This window comes from Onychomys torridus, chromosome 6, assembly GCF_903995425.1.
Source record: "Onychomys torridus chromosome 6, mOncTor1.1, whole genome shotgun sequence".
Lineage (NCBI taxonomy): Eukaryota > Metazoa > Chordata > Mammalia > Rodentia > Cricetidae > Onychomys > Onychomys torridus.
The window spans coordinates 52968615-52990951 of NC_050448.1; the positions used below are offsets into that span (position 1 = coordinate 52968615).

At 36.2% G+C, this 22337-nt stretch overlaps 1 protein-coding gene across 2 annotated transcripts in view; it reads right to left on the bottom strand.

Moving 5' to 3' along the window:
• Window positions 1–1142: 1142 nt before the first annotated feature.
• Pdcd10 (programmed cell death 10) overlaps window positions 1143–22337 on the bottom strand; it is a 41554-nt gene continuing 20359 nt past the window's right edge. For both annotated transcript variants that reach the window (XM_036191116.1, XM_036191115.1), the window contains exons 3-8: window positions 18055–18108; window positions 13884–14001; window positions 12361–12487; window positions 6015–6093; window positions 5669–5751; window positions 1143–3037 (exon numbers count right to left, since the gene is read on the bottom strand). In XM_036191116.1, the coding sequence (XP_036047009.1) occupies window positions 2956–3037; window positions 5669–5751; window positions 6015–6093; window positions 12361–12487; window positions 13884–14001; window positions 18055–18108 (543 nt within the window). In that variant the 3' untranslated portion in view covers window positions 1143–2955. The remainder of the gene's footprint in view (window positions 3038–5668; window positions 5752–6014; window positions 6094–12360; window positions 12488–13883; window positions 14002–18054; window positions 18109–22337) is intronic.

Sequence of the window (22337 nt, forward strand, 5' to 3'; positions counted from 1 at the left end):
TGAAGAACTCAATTTGGAGTTGTGAATTCATTTCTGAGATCAGTGTAAGGGCACATGTACATGTATGTACATTTGTATGCAAGCAGGCATACATTTCCTAGGTTTTTTTTTGTTGTTGTTGAACAGCCTAGATGCAATGACAACACCCAAGATCTAGGTCTAAACTTTTAGTAACTTCCCTCTAGTTCTATGGAGAAATTGCTGGTCATAAATCTTGGGATGCGTTTTATGCAAAGATAATTAGTATGTGTGTTGAGGGGGGGGTTGAATGACATACATCCATATACAAACAGAAAAAAGAACTCACAGGGAACAGGAGCCAGCTGGAAGGAGTTATCTGCCAAATTTAAAATAATTTGAGTAGCAAGGTATGGGATATAAACCACTAGGAAAACAACAACGAAAACTTATGAACCTGCGACAACATTCAAATTTTGGTGTAAACATAGCTGACTGAATAAATCGATGGGATGGGGAAGACTTCTGCAGGGCTGACTGGTGCATGTGGAAGAAGACGCTAGGGTTGGAAAGTCACCATGAGATTGGAGCAAGAAACATTAATATATGTTCATCCCTCAAGCAAGATGTTAACATGTACTGAAAAGCCTCCCAGATATTGCTTATTAGGTGAGAAATTATACTATACATTGGAGAAACATAAATGCACTATAAGCAGGTGAGGAAAACTAGAACCATCCGTGGAGATGGGTATGCACTCTAAATCCCATTCCCATGACAACCATTAGTGCAACATTCTGACCAAGGATGTACAACTTGAATCCAGTAAGAAAACCTGGAGTGAGGAACAAATTATAACAAACACTGAGGCTGTAAGACATGCAAAGCATCCAAAGTATACAGGGGATACAAGGCAGGGCAAGCAAACAAGACGGCAAAAAGTATATAGCTTTTTCTTTATGCTACTATTATCCTTGCAAGTTTCCTGCGAGTTTGAAGTTGTTTCCATATGAAAACTTAAAAAGTATTAAAAGGGACAGACATCGGCTCTTCACTCTAATCTTGCCCCACCTAACACCTATCATTTATTGTGTGATATGTTGTTTAAGTCTGGGGGGTAGACATTGGATGTTAGAAAAAAAGCCACATTATTATAATTTATGAAGTAGTAAACCACACAGGGGTTTGATGAAGCAGGTTCTTACATTATTTCTGGCAATGGAACAAAGATCAATGAGGAGAACATATAGGACATACAAACGCAAGTTCAGCTCCCAGCTGATAGCTATGTTATAACCTCGCTGTTTCTTCAACTATAAGGAAATTGATTAAATTATAGAACCCTTAGGGGATCAAAGTAAATGAATGCATTTTCAATAGTATTTGACACAGAACGCAGCAAGACAGTGAGTTTCCTTCCATGCCTCTCCTCAGAAGCCACCTGGACACTGGCTCTTTTCATCGATTCAACTTAGGTGCTTTAGAAGGATTTATGGAAGTAACTGCCACTCGTAGTTGTCCCTTTTTATGGACATGTGTTTCACTACAACAGAAGCCACATGTAGTAGAAAAAGACTTATAAAGAGAGAAGACTTACAGAAACAAGGCTGGCAACTTCTATGAAGGAATGAAAATATAAGGGAGATAGTATTTTTGGTTAGAAAACCTCTATACAAATAACACACTTGACTTCATATTTCCCAACAATAAATGATAGTTTTTGATGAAAATACTAGAGATTACCACTTATGTTTAATAGTTCTGCACTTTTGAAGAATGACAAATCAAATTAGGAACACGTTCATAGGTTATAAGAGTTCAATCAATTATCTATGTTTTCGGCTTTGCTTCTTTTCACACACTGACTTATATTTATCAGGGTTATTTTATGTTATCAATGACAGTAATCTTTAAAATTCATTTTCTAAAAATAAAACAAAAATAACTAAATTGTATTGTAGTCAAAATATACTGTCAACAGATTGAGTTTAGTATTTAATTTCTTTATAAAAGAAGAACAAAACCTGATTTCCCTTTATTATAATTGAATATTCAAATCACTCAAAATGAATATTAGATACATAGTTTACTTATAACTTCTCTAGTGTGAAACAAATACATATTTAAAGAGTGTATATTATATTAACACTGATGAAATCTCAATACAACTATTAGAATAGTTTTTATTAATTGTGACTACTTTGGGGACAATGTGCAAAGCTTAGTAGGGACTAGCATACCAGAAGTAATTTCTTGGAGTCAAAATCTACAATGTCACACAGTTCAGAAAGCATCATTACAGTATAAAGACATTGTAGACTGCTCTCTCTTCTCAGAAGTCTCTAAAGATTAGAAACAGTGAAAAAATATCCAGTCTTTTATATGTAACAACTAACAGAACTATTTTAACTGACTACATTTTGCCCAAAGTGATTAAGGACAAAAAAATAGGAATTCTTGTTGCTTTATTCTTTGATAAACTGCTAGTAAGCTCCCATTAGAAGATCTTTAACATTAGACCAAGTTGTCTTGGTCTTCTGATCATATATACACAGACATATATATATGCATCCTTCTTTTTCAAGTAAAGAAATGTTTAACAGATGTAAACTATTTATTGAATATTTGCCACCAAATATTGTTAAATACATTATCTTGCAGCATATCGCTTTCAAGTTAAAATGTCAGAAACAAACACCAATATTTACAGTTCTTGTAAGGAATGTTATATAATGACACATTAAGGCGTAAATTCTTTTGGCTTATAATTCTTAAAAGAATGATAATAGCAAAAGTGATGCAAAATCTTCAGTGTGAGATTATGATTAAGCTACATTTTACAAAAATATGGTGTAAGATGGCAATAATCCCATTCAACATCCTGGATTAGATCCCTTCATGAGGGACTGATAATTTATACAGTCAAACTTTAAAATTTACAGATAAATGCAGTTTAATACTGCCACTGAGAAGTACATCTCTTAACATATACAACTTTCAGGCCACAGTTTTGAAGGTCTGAAGTATCAAGTTGGTTTGATGAATTAGCCGGTTGGCACTTATGAACACATTTATTGCCCTGTTAAAAAGAAAAACAACAAGCATTAATTTCATTCCCAAAATTCACTCTTGTAAATAAAATATTTATAGTTAATGTCATATCAACGGTAGCAATGAAATAAAGTAGGGAAAGGCAAGTTAGTACTGTGAATTCTAAACTTTCATTCCAGTTTGGGATTTAATGTTTTAGTATTTCAATCTGTAGTGTCTAGGAATTACTGCCCCCTGGTGGTTCTGATTGGCAATAAAGTGTTGAAGGGTTGCTACCTCAACATCCATTTATTTACAAGCCTAACAAATCACTAGTCAAAAAGGATTCATTCAGATTGGTCTTCAGCTATGATTTCATATACAAAATAAAATACATTTTAAAAATTCTGTTAACAAAATAAAATCTAATATACTCAAAAGGATTCAGATGAGGTCTCCAGTTAACATGATCTGCTGAAACATGATACTAAGCCTCAAGATCTGTAATGGCATAATAACGTCTGGCACTGACAGGCATGAAAACCAGGAAAGTTAACCACTTCTAATCTCACCCACCCTAATCTATCCAAACCTTTGCCTAAAAAAAAAAAAAAAAAAAAAAAGGAAAAAAAAAATCAAGCAATTGATTCAATATGAGATCAGACAAATATTGAAAGCATGCTTTTAAAAGCTGCTTTACTGGGATGTTCTCCTGGAGACTACAGGACAGAGCTGAGCCACTGGTCTTATTGTTGTGAGGCTACTCTCATTTTATAGTCAGTCCCTCTGTACCAGGGCTGCTGAAGTTTGGATCTTCATCTTAGGCATTTCTCACCCAGGCAGGGTTATGAATGCACCAGTTCAATCAATGAGAATCTGTATCCCTAGTGAAAATTATGTAAAAGAGCGTGCTCCACTAACAATTTCCATTTGGAGTAAAGAAGTACAAAATTCAAGGCACATATTTAAACAAAACAAAACTGAACTTAAAGCTGAAGAGGGGGGAAACATAGCGAGCTTGAATAATCCATACATAAATAATCTTAGATTAATGAAATGTAAATCCCTCCTTTCAACATTCATTATACACAATTATTAATTAAAATTAGAAATAATTATATGATTATGAAAATTATACCTTTGGTTATTTGCATTTCATTTATTAAACTAAGCCACAAAAGATCATTTTCCCTAGACAACCAGAATTTGCATATGTAACATAAAACCATAATGTAACTATCTTTAATCTGCTATATAAATGAAAAGTATTTTAATTTGTCTGAACATTAAAATTGACCCTAAAATTTTTATTTCGAAGTAGTTTTATTTGAAAATATTATTATAATAAATATCATAAGGGTATAATTTTATAAAGGATCTTAAAAACTTCAAGGATATTTGCAGTGCCTGTTTAAAATATTTTTCTAATTTTATACATTATTAAAAAGGTTTTCAGCAAGGTGTAGTGGCGCACATTTTTTAATTCCAACAGGCAGGTAGATCTCTGTGAGTTCAAGGCCAGCCTGGTGTATAAAGCCAAGGTTGTTATACAGAGGAACTCTATTTCCAAAATACAAAATAAAAGCAAAAAAACAAAAAAAAAAAAAAACAAAAAAACCAAAAAACAACAAAACCCCCACAAAAAACAGAAGTCTTTTACAAATACAATTTCTAGCATTTTACCTGAAGTACAGTCAACAACATATAATGAATGAAACCATACCACAGAAGTCATGACCCATACCATCTGTTGAAATACTGAGTTTATACACAAAAAACACAATCTCTAGATCTACACAGTGCTCTACACATCTTATTTAAATTTATGATGTCCCACTTACAACTCTCATATAGTTCTCTTAAACAGTTATTTGCTTTTGTCTTCTTTTTATTCAGTGTCCTGTCTCTTTATACCTGTTATTCAGCAGAACAACGTGGTAAGCCACTTTACCTTCCCTTTAGGATAATGGATCCCTAGCCTGGCAACACTCCAAAGCCACTTAGACAAGTTTACAGAACATCTAGACCACGCTCCTAGGCAGGGTAAGATCAGAATTCTCTCAAAGTGGAATTGTGTAATGAGATTTTTAAAAACCTACAAAGATGGTTTTAACATGTAGACAGGATTAAGAATTATTGTACAGTACTTTCTCAAGGGACTGGCAGCTTTGACAACATCTAAAAAAATCTGAGAAATTATTGGACCCCAATTCTAAAGTTTGAGAACAACTATTTTAGGGGTTGGTACAAACCCTTAGGAAAGGCCTTAGAGCTCTAAATGGCAAAAACAAAACAAAGAACAAAAAAATATGAAAAGATCAAAGGAAAGCTATCAGGAGACAGGTGAAGACTGGTCTCAAAACTTCTCAGTCTAGGTCTGAGTTGTGGTTAGAACAGCAGCTACTCACTCTCCAGTCATCTGCCTTTGTTAAACCAGATGACTTCAGTATTAACAATGTAAGACAGGAGCTTAACTTACATGGCTTGTCCTCTCTCCTCCCTTTTCCTCTCCCACTCCCTCTCCCTCAAGTGGGTGCTCGATTAAACTCGGCTTGTCGGGCCAGGCTTCAAGAGCCCTGACCCTTGGAGTCCTCTTACTGGCACAATTTACATGGTTTTAATGTCCTACAAAAACACATACATTGAATTTTAGTAGAAAAGTATAAATGACAGTACTTACTTGCCATCTTTAAAATACGTCTTCAGAGTGTCACTGAAACTTTTGGAGTACTTTACAAATTCTTTCTTTTGGTGTTCAAGTGCCTATATTTATGAAAAGAAAAGTAAACTAAGTCAAAAGACTAGCACAAAAGACTAAATTAAAGGCCAAGGAGTATAATGAGTATGAGGTGAACTTTATACTCAGCAAGCCTTATTAAAGAGGGTTTACTAACAACCACAGAAGGGTTACATCTGAAGATAAGTCAATGAGACAATTTCCAACATCCAAACCCTTCAGTCTACAGGTCGGAAAACAACTGCATATATGTTCCTATCGAGGGGGCAACAACAAGCAACTAACTTACCCTGCGATTCTGGTATTGATATTTCTTGAAGACATTATTCACTGTATCAAGTAGTTCTTTTATTGCACTAGCTATATCCCTGTGGAGAAAGGACAAAGAATCTTTAAAATCAGCTATAGTAAAAGCATGTATGTATGTATGTGTGTATAATTATGGATCACATTATACCACCCCCACTCCCCTCACTGACATAGGCCAAGCTGGCCTCAGAGACGGTCCTGCCTTTGCCTCCTGAGTGCTGGGACTAAAGGTGTGTGCCAAACACATGGCTGGCTCTTTTTCTTCTTCTTTTTTTTTTTTAAAGAAAAAATCTCAAGTAATCAGGGATAGCTTTGAACTTCCCATGTTACCAAGAATTCTCAACTTTCATGAGCCTCCCTGACCCACCTCTAGGGTGTAATCATTCCTAGTTTATGTAGTGCTGGGGTTGGAATCCTCTTCATGAACACTAAGCAAGCACTCTACCAACTGAGCCATATACTGCCAGACCCTCAAAGTACACTTCATTTCCATACTTGATTATCTCAGTTCAAGAAGGACTTTAGCTCATTCTGGAATAGTAATGACTTCTTTTTAAACTAAACATTATGGTGAATATGTTAGTGCCAATATTTAAGGTATTGATATTAGGCTAGAACATAAAAATATTACCTATTTGAGTAGAATTATTTTGACACAAAAATGTCACCTGGTCACTTGTTACTAGTACTACTGCTAGTTTAATAGTAGCAGCCTAAACTATAAGGTCCTCTGTATTTTTAAACAGCTTCAATATTCTGCACTGCTGTGATGGGCAGAGACCATTACATTTAATAAAATGGTGTCACACAACCTTGCTGTGTTTTTGAGAAAAGTTATAGCTGCAACCAATCAAAAATGGTAAATCTCTACATATGTAAGGTTCAAGAAATTCCTACCGGAGCTAACTAAAATAGAATATAATTAAGAAGATCACATAGATATGCAAATACAGCGTCACTTTTTCACCTATTTTAATATTCTACCAAAAAAAGTTACTATCACACTGTTGTCATGTCTAATGAGGAAGATGTGAATATAGTGCAAATGGCTGGACAGGGCAGGTCAAATGAGCAGCTCAGAAACAGACTGTTAACTTACCAAAAATGAACACAAGGAGGAAGAGGAGAAAGGGCTTTGCTCAAGTTTACCCTAGATCTGCTTTTAAGAACTGGGAATCTGAAAGGTGGGCCTAATGAAAGGCTGAATCCCAGTCTCTAGTACTAGAGTCTTTCTTCAGCACCCCAAATTAAGGAGTCACCACTAACAGCAAACTGTCAGCACAAGGGTATGGAATCAGCTGGGTGACCAGACAGCATGGTTTTAGTTGCACTACAGAAAGTAGGAAGGAAAGAGTCTGCACCGTTCCTGTCTTTCAACTTCAACAAGCCCAGTTCAGAGAGAGGTGCCTCTCAGAGGAGGGAGAGATCCACAAAGATGCAATAGTCCCAAGCAAAGCCATAGTGAGACCTAGGGCTGAGCAAAGCCCCAGGAGCTTGTAGACTTAGCTGCTACAACAGCATCAGGCCACAAAGCTTATGGCCTCAAGCACTCTTACATCAGCTCTATCCTACAAAACAAGCAGGGAGGAAAAACAAATACACAGGGCAGAAAAGTTAGCACAGCTTTGCCTCACTGGCCAGGTCCAAGCCTATCATGAGACAAGTACTTAAGAGACAGTGAAGGCCCTGTGTGAGATAAAGAACACATACAGCCTAGGACCAGCTCTGGCAATAGGCAAAGCTCTGTGCATATGCATGTCATAGGCTGCCTGTCCTCCTCCTGAGACTATGTAGACATCTGGGGCTAAGGTTTGGGTACAACTCAATTTGGTATCAAGTGGCTGCCTCCTTAACCCATCTCTGAAACACAAGTAGAAAAGCTAGTTGGCCAGTGCTCATAGTAGACTCTAGTGCTTTTCCAGCATCACACTAGTTTGGCTTGCTTGCAACACTGAAAACTACCACAAAGGATTCAGTATACCTGAGACTGGGCAGACTCATGCATAACAAAACGTGCTATCAGGCCAGGTGGGCAATGGTCTTTTTCTACCAAGAATACCTCAACCCAAAGTATTGTGGGGTGACAGACCACAGTTGCTAAGACAAATGGTACACTGGGCAGTTTCCCAGGCTGCCCTGCAGCAGAGATTCAAGAACAGCTCTAAGTTTCATGAAAACACAGACCCTAGTCTACCAGACTTCTAACCTAGGAGCATCACTGGTGCCTAGAACTTTCTTTGGTTGTACGTTTACCAAATAAGAGCCTTTGCAAGGATGGGCCCTGGTCCTAACCATCCAATGTGCTGTTCTTCATTGGCCATGTGGTTGGAATAGACAGACTGGTGGCATGATGACCACAGCTTAAAAACAGGACTCTAGGAGTGCTCCACTCACAGTGACTGTCTGTAGAAAGGACAACCATGTAATGTCAAACCTTAGACCAGGGAGTGTAGACAAGGCCTTCAACCTATCTGGAGCACAGTGGGAGACTTGGACATAGAGAATTTTCATTCTCTAATTTCTGAATAACAAAACTTAATATACCAATTGACAAATGCTACCAAATTCTCTTTAATTTATTAAAAAACAAACAAACAAATCTAAGAAGCAAGGTTACTTAAACACCAGATAAGAACACAAAGCACTGTAGCAAAATAATCAAAGATAAGAAATGGACAAGAAACCTAAGTAGGTATTTCTTAAAACACCAACGTCCAACAGGTAGATGAAAAGACATTCAACACTACTAAGTAACAAAGAAACACAATCAAAAGCATAATAAGGCACCCTAGGAGAAGTGGCACTAATAAAAACACAAAGATAACAAATGCTGGCAAGGCTTTAGAGAAAAGGACTCACCAATACTGAATGTAAACCAAATAAGGAATTGTAGTGAAATAATTCTCATTTAATTATGAGAATTTGCAGTAGACAGATTCTGTTATAACTGACAGACATCATGATACAGAGAGAAAGAAGTGTGAACCTGCAGTTATTTAGTAAGAAAAATTTGGTTAACATAGGAATTGTAATGTAATGGTAGGCAATAGACATGAGATGAAATAAATGTACAAAGAACTTAGCAACAAGAAGGAGGAGGAGGAGGAGGAGGAGGAGGAGGAGGAGGGGGAGGAAGAGGAGGAGGAGGAGGAGAAAAAGAAACCAATGAATGCATGGCTTTTCTTTTTAGTGCATAAATCAGGATTTGCCACTAGTCAACATCAATTGAAAGGTGTCAGATTTTTAATGTAAATTAGTTCTACAATGATCTACATTAAGTTCAAATGTAGACAAACAAAAGCATTCATTAATAAAAAAAAAATGAGAATGTTCTCGGACTAGATCATTTTTTCCCCCAATCAACTAGGTCAAGAAAAGGAGGAGCCCTTTTCTCCTTCTATGAGCTATAATGTGGAGTATACTCTGGGTTTTCTTTCAGCTCTCATAAGCATTACCTTCATTTCTGAGAGTCAAAAACTAATTAAGAAGCTAAGCAACTTATAACACAGCTATGTGTTACAATGGAGAGTCAAAACCAAGTCAGCAAAAATATCTAAAAATGCTTGCATGGTTACTAGTCAGAAATATTTTCACTGTAAAATACAACCCATCATTTATAGCCACATATTTCGTGCAGTTAAGTCATACAAGATTAATATTGCTAAGATGTGGGAAAGGATAATTACTTTAAATATGAAAAGGTAAGGTATGTTAAAGAAAAAAACAGAACTGTAGCCATTTATACTATTCATACATGATTTTGACTTCTCATTTCAGAAATAATGTGGACATCTAAAAACTTACCAAAGCAAATAAATTCTCAAACGTATAAGAAATACATTTGCACTGCCATTACTCTTTTTAATTGTACTTTGTACAATCAAAAAGTGGAAGTGAAATATTGCAACATCCAAGCCTTTATTAAAAACTACGGGGGTCTGGAGAGATGGCTCAGAGATTAAGAACACCGAATGCTCTTCCAGAGGTCCCGAGTTCAATTCCCAGCACCCACATGGTGGCTCACTACCATCTGTAATGAGATCTGGCACCCTCTCCTGTATATATACATAATAAATAAATAAATCTTTAAAAAAAAAAAAACAAACTACGGGCACACTCTCAAGTGTTTGAGCTAAAACTGGGTTGTTCATAATATAGCTTGCAACCTATTTCCTTGAGGCCACAATAGGTTTAGGAAAGATGCTCGCTGACTCTCCAGGGCAGTGGTTCTCTCTCAACCTTCCTCATGCTACAATACAGTTCCTCTTGTTGTAGTGAGGAACATGTATCTCCCCCAAGCATATAATTATTTTGCTGCCCCTTCATAACTAATTTTGATACTATTATGAATAATATAAATATCTGATATAGAAGACATCTGATATGTGACACCACCACCCCCCTCCACACACACACAGGTTGAGAACCACTGCCCTAGGAGAAAGGAAACTATCCAAGTAAGGGTTGACGTCTCTGGTTCTACCTTTCTGCCTTGGTTTTCATTATACAGTCCTCTCTCTAATCTACTGGCATTCAATGCATAGTATCTCTTCTTACATTTTATTCAAATATAAGAAACTTGTCTGCACTAAGTTAGATCAACGTTATGAGTCTAGGAATGGAGAACAGTAAAGAGGTATCTGACATCAGGCTACTAGGGCTCAAGCTGCTCTACAACCTTAGCAATTTAACTTTTTTTTGTATCTCATTCTCCTCATCTCTTAGAGTAATAATTACAGTTATAATTATTATTTTGAGACAGGGTTTCTCTGTGTAGCTTTGGAGCCTTTCCTGTAACTCACTCTGTAGCCTAGGCTGGCCTCGAACTCAGAGATCCACTTACCTCTGCCTCTTGAGTGCTGGGATTAAAGGTGCGTGCCACCACCACCCAGCTAGATGAATAATTATTAATTAACACAGGAAAGTGCTTGAAATAGTGTTTAGAACATACAAGATTGGTGCTACTAAGACCTTGCTAATTCTAAAAACCCATGTGTCAATGGTCTGCAGCAATATCTGCTAAAAGAATGATTGTGATTATCAGTCTAAAGGCATAATGTAACTTTATCAACAAATATATAATTATCAAAAGCAACTGAAACCACATTAAGTCATTAGAAACTTAATAGAGAGATCATCCAAACAACTGAGCTTGAGATCAGTAACAATAGATCCATTAATGTACATATGTATTTTACTAAAGTACAGTAAGTTAAAAATACAACTCCCTACACAGGTGGCTATATTGTAAAGACCTTTTTCCATACCCCTGGTTCTCCAACTGCTGTTGGGGAGGAGAGTCATTCAGGATTATTTGTTTGCATATCTATCATCACAAACCACTTTTTACACTGGGGCATACTCCTGTGCTTCTTTATCATTCAAAACATGTGCTCCAAACATTTGATATAGCATTTTGTCACATAAGTTATACAGAGTATTACTGAAAGACAAAGCTAGCATTTATTCCAATAACTGTAACTTTATGTTTTTAAGGTAGCATACAATGTAGCCTATGCTACAGAGACGTACGTGCTAATAAAACTAGGCTTCCCAGAAGTTTCTACTTATGGTTTCCCCAAAACACTGCACTGATTAGATATTAAAGGTGGTATGCTGGTTAGTTTTTTGTCAACCTGACACAAGCTAGGGTCATCTGACAAGAGTGAAACTCAACCGAGAAAGTCTCCATAAGATTGGCCTGTGGGTAAACCTGGGGGTATTTTCTTCGTTGAAGATTGATGTGTGTGAGCAAAATACCTTTCCCTCCCCAAGGTGCATTTTGGTCATGGTCTTTATCATAGCAAAAGAAACCTAAGTAACAAGTGGGCCACAAGTCTGAGATCTAGTTCTCTAGAACTCCTCCTTTGCTGTCTGCCTACCCATCAGTCTCTTAGACCCTATTATTTAACCTATAATCCAAAAGAAGAGACTTAGATGTTCTGTCTGGTCAATATCAGAAAATGCTAGTCACATCTACATATTCACTTACTCCAATGACTTATGTCATTTCTGAAATGAAAACCATGGTGGTCATTATTGCTACCAATTTAGTGTCTGCATATGTTTTCATTTGAAATCCACAGGTTCCCATTATTTCTATACTTTAAATTATCATGTTTTGTTCACAGTTTCAAAAATCCATTATTGCCATTTAAACATTCTAGAAAACCAGGATATTCTGAAGTTATTATATTCAAAGATAATGGAATCCAAAATTTTCACATTTTATTCCAAAATAGTATTTTAGTTAAATTGCATATCAAAATACAAAAAGACTTAAGGACTCTTGTTTTTAAACAAGTCAAAGCAAAAACCTCACTCACTTGATTGTCTGTAGAAATCTCACTCTGTCATTGATCTCATCTGGGATCTTACTGAGAATCTGTTTAAGTGCCCGTGCCTTTTCATTTAGATCCTGGAATTCTGGCTCTGGTCGTTCAATCATGTACTCTGATAAAACAAAAACCAAATAAAAAAAGTCATGTAACTCTCTGAAAAATTCAAGTCTAAGAGTTGATCAAAGGAAGGATGTAGTGGGAGGAAGGCCATTTTGTTAGAAAAGACAAAGGAAGTTCAACTTGATCAAGTTTAAAACAAACAAAAAACAAAAAACAAAAAACCTTAGGATTTCTCTGAAGTAAAAGAGGCTAAGACCAAAGATTTTTAATTTGAGCTATATGGAAAAACCTAATAAAACCTTAAAAACCATATCCATCCACTAATATAAAGGAGGGTAGGCTTTATCAAGCTCATGAGTCCTCTGATATCTACTATATCATGAAACCTTAAATAATGAAATTCATGAAGAATACAAAGGTCATTTATGTATCAATGAAAGGGAAAGGTTGAATTCAGTAACTTAAAACTCCAATAGTGTTTAATAGACTACAATCTATTACATTAAACTTCCTTTAGTATTAAATATATGATGATTCATTATAATATAACTCCTACAGCATGGAATGTAATATGGTTCATCATATTAAACCCCTATAGTATGGAATATACTATGATTCATCATATTGGAACCCTTACAGTGTTGACTATACTATGGCTCATTATATTAAAACCCCTACAATGTAGACTATACTGTGGCTTGTTAGAGTAAAACCACAGAGTTGCTTGTATTTTCAGTGTATTCCTGAATTTCATTCGCACTCAACCTAAGGGCTAGGATCACAGAATGGATTTTCGGAAAAGCCATTCAATCAGACTTTGCAGATGAAAGGGCCAGCTACCATGCTCACTCTCTAGCAGGAAGCTCAAAACCACCTTACACCTTCAATGTCGGCTGGCCAAACTGGCAGCAAGTATTCAGTCTCAGGAAAGGAAAGACATGCAATCAGCTCAATAGAAGACATGTCCTCTATTAATATATGTAGGACACTACAATGTTTTTCTAAATAATTTTAAATAAAGCTATTTCTCATTATTTTTATTAAAAAGCAAAATAGTAAAAATAATGTTAAAAAAGTCCTCTCCAATCTGTGGTTGGAAAAAGAAATGCTACCAACAGTGGCTTCAAACAAGACAAATGGCTCACCTCTTTCAAATGCAACACGACATGTTTCTCAGAACTTTTAATGAAATGAAATCTGGTAAGCGCTCTAATGATGGGGGGAGGGGAGGTATGCAGCATCAACACATATCTCCCCTAACTAAATCTGACAAACACAGACAGCTAAAGGGCCTGCTTGTCTACTTTATTACAGACCATGTCCACTACCATCACAAGAGCATGAAGAGATTGGGGGAGGGAAGAAGACTGTCTGGTTGAATGGTAATGAGCTCAAGGAAGTGCTTCTCAAGAATGGAGAAACTAAACCCAATTCTCCTTTTCTGGTACCTTCTACGTCGTCAGCTGCCATACGAAGAAGGGACTCAGTGAAGTTAACTTCTACACTTTTTTTCTCTAATATTTTCATAATGATGTCTTGTGTGAGGCCTGGATTTTCCTTTTCAGCCTGCAAGAAAAAAACTGCTTTCATGTAATCAGCATTTTAAAGCTAAACTTTAATAGTTCAGAAATTACTCAGTCATAAGGACAGCAAGCATTGGTGAAGTAGGTGCCACCGAGGGCACCATCTTCAGCTTTTTTTCAGCTTTTTTTTTTCATCCATCAGGAGCTCTTCAGTATAATGAAAAGTCAGAGGTCCTCAGGATTCCTTGCTTCTCCGTTATGTCCTCTTTCAATCAATTTAACAATGATAGAAATACACACACTCTGTCTCTCTCCATAGTAGTCTTTTGATGAATTTAAATACATTGAGAATTTTCAGCATATGTAACATTTCCTCTTAAGGATGAGCAATAATAACTCTTATCAAGTGTACTATGAAGATATGCTGTATTAGAATTACATGCCAGGAAAAACCAAAAGTAAGGTAGTTTTTGCAGTTTTTAATAAAATGTATTTCTCTTACCTACTTTTCCATACAATAATTTCCACTTCCTATTTTATTTTCATAGCAAGAAATTTTGTTCAATGGCTTTTAAAATATAACTCTTTGAAAATTGATTTTTATTTATTATTATTCATGCATGTGTGTATGTGTAATGGGATGCCTGTTGACCACAGTGCAAGGACACATGTGGACAGGTCAGAGAACAGCTCTAGGGAGTCCATTTTCTTCTTCTACCTTTGCGGGGGTTCAAGGGATTGAATGTCACTCATCAGGCTTGCTTGACATTAGGATTTTATTTATGCATGGAAACATCTCTGTAGCCCTCTGCAATACCCCTGAAAGTTATATACAGACCATGAGAAAAAAATGTGCACTCCTTCTTTGTGACTTGTAATTCTTAGGGCACCAAGATCGAGCCAAACCAAGAGATTGAATGTAAAGGCAAATTTCACATTTCCATTTTCTCAGTCAATTTAGCTTATTCTGCTACTAAAAACATTCCTAAGCACATTGAAAGTTTGTCTCCTTTAGGATGCCTGCCGATTAAATCCATATAATGATGGTTTTTTCTCTTTTGCTCCAACTGACACGTAGAAACAGTTTCCACTCTTGATCCAATGGCACTCACTTTACTTCTTAGTTGTCAAGCACAATTAACCTCTCTGCTTTTGCTGTCTTATTCTGTTGCCACTGCAGTTATTTTTCTTCTATTCCACCACTTTCTTAAAACACTCTTGTTCTTATGAGGTCTCAGATAGGAAAACCTCAGAGATTGTGAACTAAAGTAGGAAAAGACAACATATACACATGTACCTCATGTTGGGATCCCTGTACCTGATGTCAAATGCTATGCTTATCATTTAGATAAACAATTAATGAAGCATCTAATTCTGTTTCTGTTTTATCAAGGTGAACTTTAATAGAAAAATTGCCAAATATAGTTAAATGCACCATTACAGTATTAGTTTGCTGAACTGCCAAAAAATTGTACTTGATGCTTATTTGGTAACAGTTGTTTACCTTCCTTGTCCAAGTAGCATTAAGTACACCTACATCATAATGAATTGTCTCAGGGGAATGAGAGCATTTGCTGTGTGCTTACAGGAAATATTAGCAGAAAAACATCTTGCTAAAAAGTTAAAGTGCTGAAAGAATTAAATGTTCTAAGTCTGCACACAACACACAAAGTTTTAAATACTAGTTTGATCTGAAACAGCAAACTATCAGAACTGGAGAATGCAAGGCCTGAAGCTTTCTCAGTTCATAAAGCTCTTAGCAACAAATGCTGTTTATCAAGTAGTTTACGTTGTACAAATAACTTGGTTAAATGGTATGTTCTAACAATTTGGCAACCCCGAAACTTAAATTCTATGCATACAACAAAAGAGACAGTATTTTGTCTCATTGCTAATTAAAGCTATGTTTTAATGGGGATGCTTCCATTTCCTGAGCACTATCGTTTCTTAAATACTGGGCTTAGATTGGAATTACCATTCTCATTTCTTTTTGCACACTGATTTCTTGTGGTACTTGCTTTTTATTAGTTCCACAAAGATATGACATCACTGAGAGGAATGTAGATCAATCTAGTATGCTGAAATCATGAACTATTTCAAGTTCAGTTCATATAGTGTAAACAGATGCTAAGTATCATGGTACTCACTGTTCTAAAATACTTCACAACCTCCTTGAGTTTGCAGGGTGCCTGGGTACAACTTTTGGGAATCATATGTCTTAGAATTTTGGGCTAAAGTCCTGGCTAAACTACTTAGTTCAAAGCTCAAATTGAACAAGTACCTCTGAAGCCTCTGTTCTTAGATCAGAGACACTATCTGCACTTGACAGATTTCAACCTTGAACTTGATGGGTACTCAACCTTTGAAAACATCCACTCCATAAAAGCATAGTTTCGTGGCCAGTGATTACCAATGTAGGAGACAGCACAACATGTCAGTAATTGCCAAGAGGGGCAGGGTAACAGGTAATCAAGAATTGATACCTTAATAGAAAATAGTCTGTGACATATTTTTATTTGGAGAAAACCTACTAATCTTTTCCTCCAAATAAAAACAGATAATACAATATGATTTTAAAAAAAATCACTGAATAAGCCAAGAACTGAAAGTATGGATTCAAAAGCTAGCCAGGCAATATTTCTTTGCCATGTTCAAAAGATTTTTTAAAATTTATTTTTATTATCTTTAATTACATGTCTGAAAGTGGGTGTGTGCATGTGAATGAAGGTGCCTGAGTAGGCCTGAAGCATAGAATCTCCTGGAGCTGATTAGAGAAGGCTGTGGGCTCCTGACACTGGTGTTGGGTCCTCTTGAAGAGCAGCAAGTTTTTTTAACCTCTGAACCAACTCTCCAGTTTCTCAAAGAGAAATTTAAAAATACAAAATCACCTTTTCTACATAGATCCTTTAATTTGATTTGAAATATAACTAGCTGTGATATTTAACAATAATTCACTGCTTTACTATGTGATACATGATGCTTTCAAATAATTTTCACTATTTTAAAAATTAAGAACCATCACTATGAACTTGAAGCAGAATAGTACTTGCCTGTAGTTTCCAATACTTGGAAGGTTGAGACCAAAAGGTCTTTTGAGGGCAGAAGTTCAAGTCTAGACCTGTGGCTAACAAAGTATCCATGGACAAACCTAGATACACAGCTCTATCATAGTCGTCACACAACCGTATTTCTGTCACACTGTCATGAGAAAATTCCTCAAGAATACACTGTTTTACCTATTTCTGAATATAACTAAAAATGACAGCTACTAAAAATTTGTTTATTCTTAACTTAAACATTAAAATACTTTGACTTAAAAATAAAAGCATAAGTTATTTTAGTTAATGATTGGAATTAACAAGTAAACAAAATTAATCTGGGAGCACCCAAACATATATGAGTTGAGAAAGCAAGTAATAATTGAAAATAATATGCTTAATACATACATTAAGTCTCTAGAGTACAGCTATACAACAGAAATATACCCTGAGAACAAATATGAAATCAATCATACAATTTTAAGTTTTCTAGTGGCTGTAGACAGTGAAGTTGCTTTAGCAGTGTACTTAAAATGAATTCTTATTACTAAGCTAGCTTACACTCATTTTAATACAGTCACCAAGCATGTTTGTATTTTATACTCGGCACACATATGTTTAAAGAAATCATACTTCTAAGAGCTCAACATGTTGCTAACAATGATAAAATCAACAGCTCAAGTCTAAGGCTAAGAAGAACTTCACTTGGAACGCTTTAAATATATTTTCAAAGTAACCATAATCTGCCATATATGAGGTAGATTTTTATATCCTATAATTAAACAATATGAAGTATAACTAATTTACATTTTCATAAACATGTTTTTAAGAATAGAAAAAGGAACATAAAAATGTTCTTCTAAAGCTGACCATCTGAAACACCATTTGTTGTGGTTTGCCTTTTATAAGTATTTAAAGCTTATACAGAATAGACCAAAGCGTAAGAACTATCTAAGTAATATAAAATAATTTTCACTAAAAGGAAACTAGCAACAATCACATGGTATTTAGACTTACATATAACAGTTTAATAAATCTAAGAAGTTATTGGAGCTCACCTTAATGAAAGCAGCTCTCAGAGTCTGAGCTGCAGACAAATTTACTCGTTCTAGCTACAATAAAAAAAAATTAAAATTAGTACCAATGTTCTTGGAAAAAAACATTTCTGAATTTCACTCTCCAGTAATGGTAAATCCATCATACAATAAGCAAAAATGTTTAATAAGTCATAATTCTTCCAACATTTAGAATTTGTACTCAAAACTGTAAAATTAAAAAAAAAGATGTAAATCATATACACATATGATACAGAATTCTAAGTCCTAAGAGAAACTATACATATCAACTTGACTTCTTGAAAATAATGAAGATTAAGGATAAATTCACTGCTCTGATTCACTAGCTATAGTTCTGTGTGTACATACAACTAACAAAGAATGACCAACATAAGGAAACATGTGCTTAGATTCTATTTCGTATTGCCTTCCTTTTTAACTGCTTTAACTCAGCCAAGGATTAAGCTTAGTCTATTTTTTTGCCAATCAGCAAATAGTGCTGACAAAAAATAATAATACTCAAACTGAAGCCTAGATCATCAGAATTTCAGAGCTATTTCCATCTGTCATCTACTACTCCAGCAGTAAGTAATTTTCTAAAATAGTACACCAAAGTTAACTGTAGGTGTTGGAGAGAAGGCTGAGCAGTAAGGAGTATTCATCGCTCTGTAGAGAACCCTGGTTCAACTCCCAGCACCCATATGATGGCTCATACCTATCTATAGCTGCAGGGTATTTAACAACTCTTTCTGGACTTTACGGGAACTGCACACATACATAATACACACACAAACACACACACACACACACACACACACACACACACACACACACACACATGCAGCAGCCAAAATGCTCATACACATTAAAGTGATTTTTTAAAAATATTAAATGTAATGACTTTAATTTTACATCAAATGTTGAGGCTATAAGTCAATTTATTTTAACAGTAAACAATGCATTTAAGAAATGTATCAGTACAAATTATGTAGCACAGGACAAAGCAAAACAATCTGTCAAAAATAACAATTTATCTCCCAATAAACAATGTACCATTTAGCTTAGTATTTAATCTGGCTTCTACAGAGGCCTGTAAAATGCACTAACTAGGTAAAGGGAAGGTACAGGAGCCCAGTAAACTGACATGGGAAAAGACAGACTGTAAATAGCTTTTAACACTGGCAAAGGTCTAGCTCAACAATGAAAACAGTTCTATTTCCAATAGTTCATGTAATTATAGTGAATGCTGTTTAAGGTAACGGCGCTGCTAAGAAATCTGGGACAGGCAGACAGGATGGATGTTTTTATACTGATAGCCCATGTTCTTTGGGTTTACAGCCCAGGGCCTTCTTTTGACCAGCCAAAGGTCTGAGTCAGATGTGTGCCTTCAAGCAGCAGCATTATTAAATAGCTCAGTATCATCCTCACTGGAATGCAAGTAAAAGCCCAGAACAGCAAGCGCAGAGCTGGTAAAATGCATCCAAGATAGGAATTTCTAGACTAAATTTGCACATTTGTATTTTACAAAGACAACAGTCACAGGAAGGTCAGACACAGCTTAGTAAATCCAAGTCTGTAAACTGAAGCACTTTAGCAAAGCTCTGTTGGGAGTCATTTTGTGGTATACTGTACACCCACATATCTGCAAAGAACTTAATAGGTTTCTTACTCATGTGGTTTCCAATGCCCAGGAGATGCCAGGTACACAGGTCTAGGTCATTATCCCTCATTACTCCTGGACAATATTTGATTACCATCTCTTTGTACATAGTCTTGTATTCGGTTAGAACTTTCTTATTTAGACAAAAGGGGGAGATGTAGTGGATAGCCATCCCAGCATTGGCCTGGAAGTTCCAACCCCCACTGAGGCTTCGGTAATGGTCACGCCCACAAGGAGGGCGGAGGAGGAAGCGGAAGACCAAAGATCGGGAGGAGCTCTCTCTCTTGGTTCTGGGACCCTGGACGCTGGAGGTAGACCGAGCAGAGTTCTCGAGAGAACACTGCCGGACTGTGCTATACCTTTGCCAGACCCTGCAACCTACCCCTTCATTTGTAAGTTACCCCACAAAATAAACCTCCCTTTTAACTATGTGGAGTGGCCTTAATAATTTCACCAATACACAGGCCCGGACCTCTTATTTGCAGAGAAGTTCCCATCTCAATGAACTTATCTAAATTGTTCTCAAATCTACATAGGCTTGTATTGTACTTAGGCAGCAAGATTTTTACCCACCCTATAAAAAGTACTTCTTTTACCTCCTCTCAGTTGTGATTAAGATTTAACAAAACCATGTTAACACACTATCCCTCTTCTGACAAAGTTCTGAGAACATTCTAACAGCAGCCATTTCATTAGGCATCAACTAAGTGCCTATGGAGTTTCTTTCTACAGAATAATCTCTAATTTTCACAATAAATCTGTTGCTATCATCATAATTTTACAGATGTAAACTCTGGTTGATACAAATTTCCAACTTTGCACTGAGACAAGGATCACATCATAGGCTTGGTTGGCTCTCAAGCCTGTACATTAGCAGTCTTTATCATTTTCTACACTGGAGTTGGGAATTGCATCTCTGTAAGAACTAACAGACACCTGAGTTCTACCCATGTTGAAGAAGTCAATGTTAAAAGAGTATCCAGACACTTACTAACCAGAAGTTTGAACTCAGTAGCTAGGTGAAAAGCTGAAAGGTGGGACTGTCATCAGCTTAGTTTGAGGAGATAATATCTGAATTGGTTTTAAAGTGGCCTGGCTTCTTAAAACCATCTTCACAAGCTCCACCACTCAAAGGTTTCTTCAGAGTTGGTGACACATGAGGATATGATGATTTCATGTTAGTCTCTAACAGAAAAAAGGTTTGCAGTTTGTTTCCAACAATTATTCCTGAGTGGAATCCTGAAAGCTGTTGGAGTTACAGCTGATGGCTAGAGTAGTTTCATAAAGAACCCTGACCTGTTTACCAAGTTACTAGATTACTAGTAACTGATAGCTTCTACATCACGTAGTTGGGTCTAATGGGGAGAAGATTACAGCTACATTTTGCATCGCTGGACACCAAAGTAAGAAATGGCATTGCTTGGGCCTCAGCTTCACTTTATGTCACTACAGAAAGGAAGACAAGAAAAGCATCCAAGTCAGAGAAAAGAGTGCTTAAGATAGCTTATCTCCACTATGAGGTGGAGCAACGGTGTCTGCTGAAGGATCCCTTAAGAAAGTGAGCATGGGCCTCTTAACTTAAGCCCACACAACCAACTGCACCAGGGCTCCTTCCTCAGAATTGAGGATAGCTTTTCAACACTATTATCAACTGCACTTGCCAAATTTAAACTCAGGCTCACAAATAAAATAACTTTATAAATTCAAGTGTAATCCCAGTTCTCAGGAGCTCATTTATTGCACTGATCCCTCTAGAAGCATCAGTTATTCCCATATTTTTGAGTTTCCAAACCCATAGTTAGAAGAAAATAAAAAAGAAAGAAAGAAAGGAAGGAAGGAAGGAAGGAAGGAAGGAAGGAAAAAAGAAAAGAAAGAAATCAATTCAGCCTTTGTTCAAGTTTTCAACAGTTTGTATAAAATCTTGTGAAGGTTTTTTTTTCCTCTAAAGGTCAAAAGAAGTAGGTTAATTAGTTCTAAACTGCATATAAATTTACTGGCTTTCTTAACATCAGACAAGATTAGGTTTTCCCAGGGTGACCACCATCCTTACACTGACACCCAATTTATTGATCCTATTTCTTATGCTAAACCTTAAACTAAACTGGACCATGTCACAAGGCTAAAAACTCCAGGTGTATCTTGTAAGAATGAGGTGAGTCAAGTTGAAAGTCGGCCTGTTAGCTGCCACAGGAAGCAAGCGCCCTCAGCTATGCTCTGTACAGAAGACAAGAAAAAGCCCTCCTCTGTAGTTCCTGAGTTTACCAAACTCTAGGACAAATCAGATAAGAAGGGGCACATAAGTAGTATAAAAACATCTGCTGACTCTGTTGGAAAGTAGGCAAACATTCTATGCTGACCACAACTTTATCAAAAATATTGGATGAGATCTTCATAATTATAACACCATATGCCTAGTATTACTCCAAATACATCACAATACATTAACTAATATATTTTCACAGGTTGTTGAAAATCAAATAAATTATTCTTTATTCCAACTTTAGTCATCAGGGAATCCAGGCAAAAGTATGCCTTTTTTGCAGCACTGTACTAAGTGATACCCCAAACTCTGATCACCTCGATGACGAGACTACAGGTAAAAATCCATTCACTTTTCAGTTGCCTG